The sequence below is a fragment of the Charadrius vociferus genome, unplaced genomic scaffold, assembly GCF_000708025.1.
Source record: "Charadrius vociferus isolate BGI_N301 unplaced genomic scaffold, ASM70802v2 scaffold34, whole genome shotgun sequence".
Lineage (NCBI taxonomy): Eukaryota > Metazoa > Chordata > Aves > Charadriiformes > Charadriidae > Charadrius > Charadrius vociferus.
Window position 1 is genome coordinate 1,740,152 of NW_009647989.1, and position 2,656 is coordinate 1,742,807.

At 39.9% G+C, this 2,656-nt stretch overlaps 1 protein-coding gene across 1 annotated transcript in view; it reads left to right on the forward strand.

The window, feature by feature from the left end:
* Window positions 1-2,209, forward strand: part of RAD51B (RAD51 paralog B) — a 418,545-nt gene extending 416,336 nt beyond the window's left edge. Inside the window, exon 10 of the mRNA XM_009883484.1 lies at window positions 2,058-2,209. Coding sequence (XP_009881786.1) covers window positions 2,058-2,209 — 152 coding nt within the window. The remainder of the gene's footprint in view (window positions 1-2,057) is intronic.
* Window positions 2,210-2,656: the final 447 nt, after the last annotated feature.

Sequence of the window (2,656 nt, forward strand, 5' to 3'; positions counted from 1 at the left end):
ATGAGTGAGCAAAAAGAGATAGCATATTTAAAATGCATATTTACTGGTTTATCTCACGCTCAGAAATGTAGTTGGCTAATACGACACTACAAAATTCTTTTACATTATCTTTGATGCACTAAGGATGACAATGTTTATAAGCTTAGTACATCATGACTATGGAATGCCTAAATTGTTCTTGAAGACAGATGGTATTTGCTGTTCCCTTGCTGAGAGAGTGGGCTTTTGGGGTTTGGGGGGTTGGTTTGTTTGTTTGTTTGTTTTAATAGGATAAGAATATAAAGTTCCCAAAAGCTCACTAAGAGCTGTTTCTTTGGAAAGAATTTGCTCACTTACTCCCTTTCCTAGCTTTCTGTTGAAAAGTTCTCAGATACATTTCCTGCCAGCCCTCTCCCAAAGCTAGACCGAGTATAGAAAACTGCACTGATTCTTTAGGCTCTCCCAGTAAATTCACAGAAGGATATTCTGTACATTTTCTGGGTTGTCAAGCCAGCTCTACATTAAAATTAAGTATAGTCGGGTAGGGATATAATTTTAAACAACGTTGTAGATGCCTTGCAATAAACACCAAAGCTGTTTTAAACTATCTTAGTGGTACTTTTGTCAGTATAGCATATATCCCTTGAGGAATTCATCAAAGGTGTGTTGGCAAAAGTGGGGTTTGTTCTACCTGCATTAGAGTTATCATCGTTGTCAGTGTAGTTATACCAGGACAACTACATGAGCAACTCTTTTCTATTGTAGTTGCTTTTCATATCGTTAACAAACATGGTTAGAGAGGAGAACTGAGCACAGCTTCCCTTGACAACCTGTGTAAGCCTTGCGTTTCTTCTACAATATCACCTCTGTTAATATTAATAATGTCATGGCCTGTTGCAGTGGAATACCTTGCCTTTCACCCTCCTTCTTTCAGCTTTATTGACTTTCTTCAAAGCTTTGATACAGAAGAATAGGAATCAGCCCAGATATGACCAGCCCAGGCTGTTCCACAGCGTCCTTCACGTAGCTGAGGTCTCCCTGTGCTACTACAATGGAGCTTGCCTCAATGGGTGAGCTGTAGAAATCAGGAGAGGAGAAGTATGTATTTGAATAGGCCTTGCAATGCAGTTAATAGCAGCCAACATGAGGACATGGCATGATCTGACTGTTGATTCATTAGTACCTTGGATATTTTGGCCTGATAACTGTGTGTGTTTCTTCAGTTTGTGTTCTTTTCATCAGCTTGCAGGTAGATCAGGAAGGCTTTCATTTTGTTTTTTTAATATCTCCTCTCACAAACAACAGTCCATTTTCTACATAAAGTGTCTAATCACAGTAATATAATATCCTGTATTTACATAGTAAACTTCATCCCAAAGCACTTTACAGCCTGGCACTGACATAGGACTAAGATTAGAAGAAGAGAAGCAGCTTATACTGATTAGGAAGAAGGCTCTGCTCTCAGCCTAGGTATTAGGAAAGCATACAAGGTGGACTCTTAATATTTTCTCTAAATCCAAGACAATTTACTAATATTTGGAAAATATATCGGTGTAAGCTGTGCTCTGTTTAACTCTAGGAAACGTGTTTGAACTGTAGAAAATAAGCTGTAATAGAGAATGTCAGTCATCCTGCACACCCCGTTCTCAGTTCATAGGACACTGACTACCAAAAAACAGTTTTATTGGAAAACTAATGTGATGCAAAGTTCCTCAGCAAGTGTACACTGGCCTTTGGAGAGCTCTGCCAAAGGATGGTTAAGGGGCCTGGCCTCTTCCAAGGTTTGGCTCCAGAGCACAAGAGTAGCATCAGAAGCTTTGCTAGCCAGAATGAGAATGAGAGTCTGGACGTGGGTAACTAGAAGGACAGCCAGGCAGGGAGCAGGAAGAGGTTCATTACATACAAGGCAATCCATTTTTAGCAAGTCTGTGAAATTAGTTCATACTGAATTAATTATGTTGATTTGTTTTGTGGATTAAACGGGTTTCCAGTTGGTTGTTCGCTGGAGGAAATAGTAACTTTGTGATCTCATTCTGACACACTGGCATTGAGGTTTCTGTCATTCTTGTGTGTTTCAGATGGAAAGGATCAAACAAATTTAACCTTGGAAGGAACCAATCCTGCCCTGCAGACCATACGAGTGAGGAACACTGCCTTGAAAGATACTTTACTTGATGCTGCTTTACCCAAAACTTCTGGTGAGACTCGGAGCAATACATCCAATCTGTAGCAAGGACAAATGAAACCTTCACTAAGAAATGAATGAATGACAACATTGGTTTTCAAAATCTGGTGAAGCAGATAGTGGGCATTCTTCTTCTTTTGCCTCTTCAAAGACTAACTTGAAAACCAAGTGCTGTTCTTTGTATGTGTGGGGCCATACTTAACTCTGAACATATGAAAATCCTATATTTTGTTCAGGTTAATTTAAGTGACATAGTAATAAAAGCCTCTGAACAACACACATGCTACTGAAGAAGCATAGGCCACACATGCCTTCCTAATTCACCCCGTCACCTCACCCGTCTGGAGGAACAGACAGTGAAGCACACAGGAATGCTTGGTGTCCACAGCCCATGACATACTGAACTCATGGCTTGTGCTTTCTAAGAGAAATTATAAACCCACTCATTGGCTTGATTTAGAAGCAATAGTTCAGTGAGCTCTTATTCCTGTA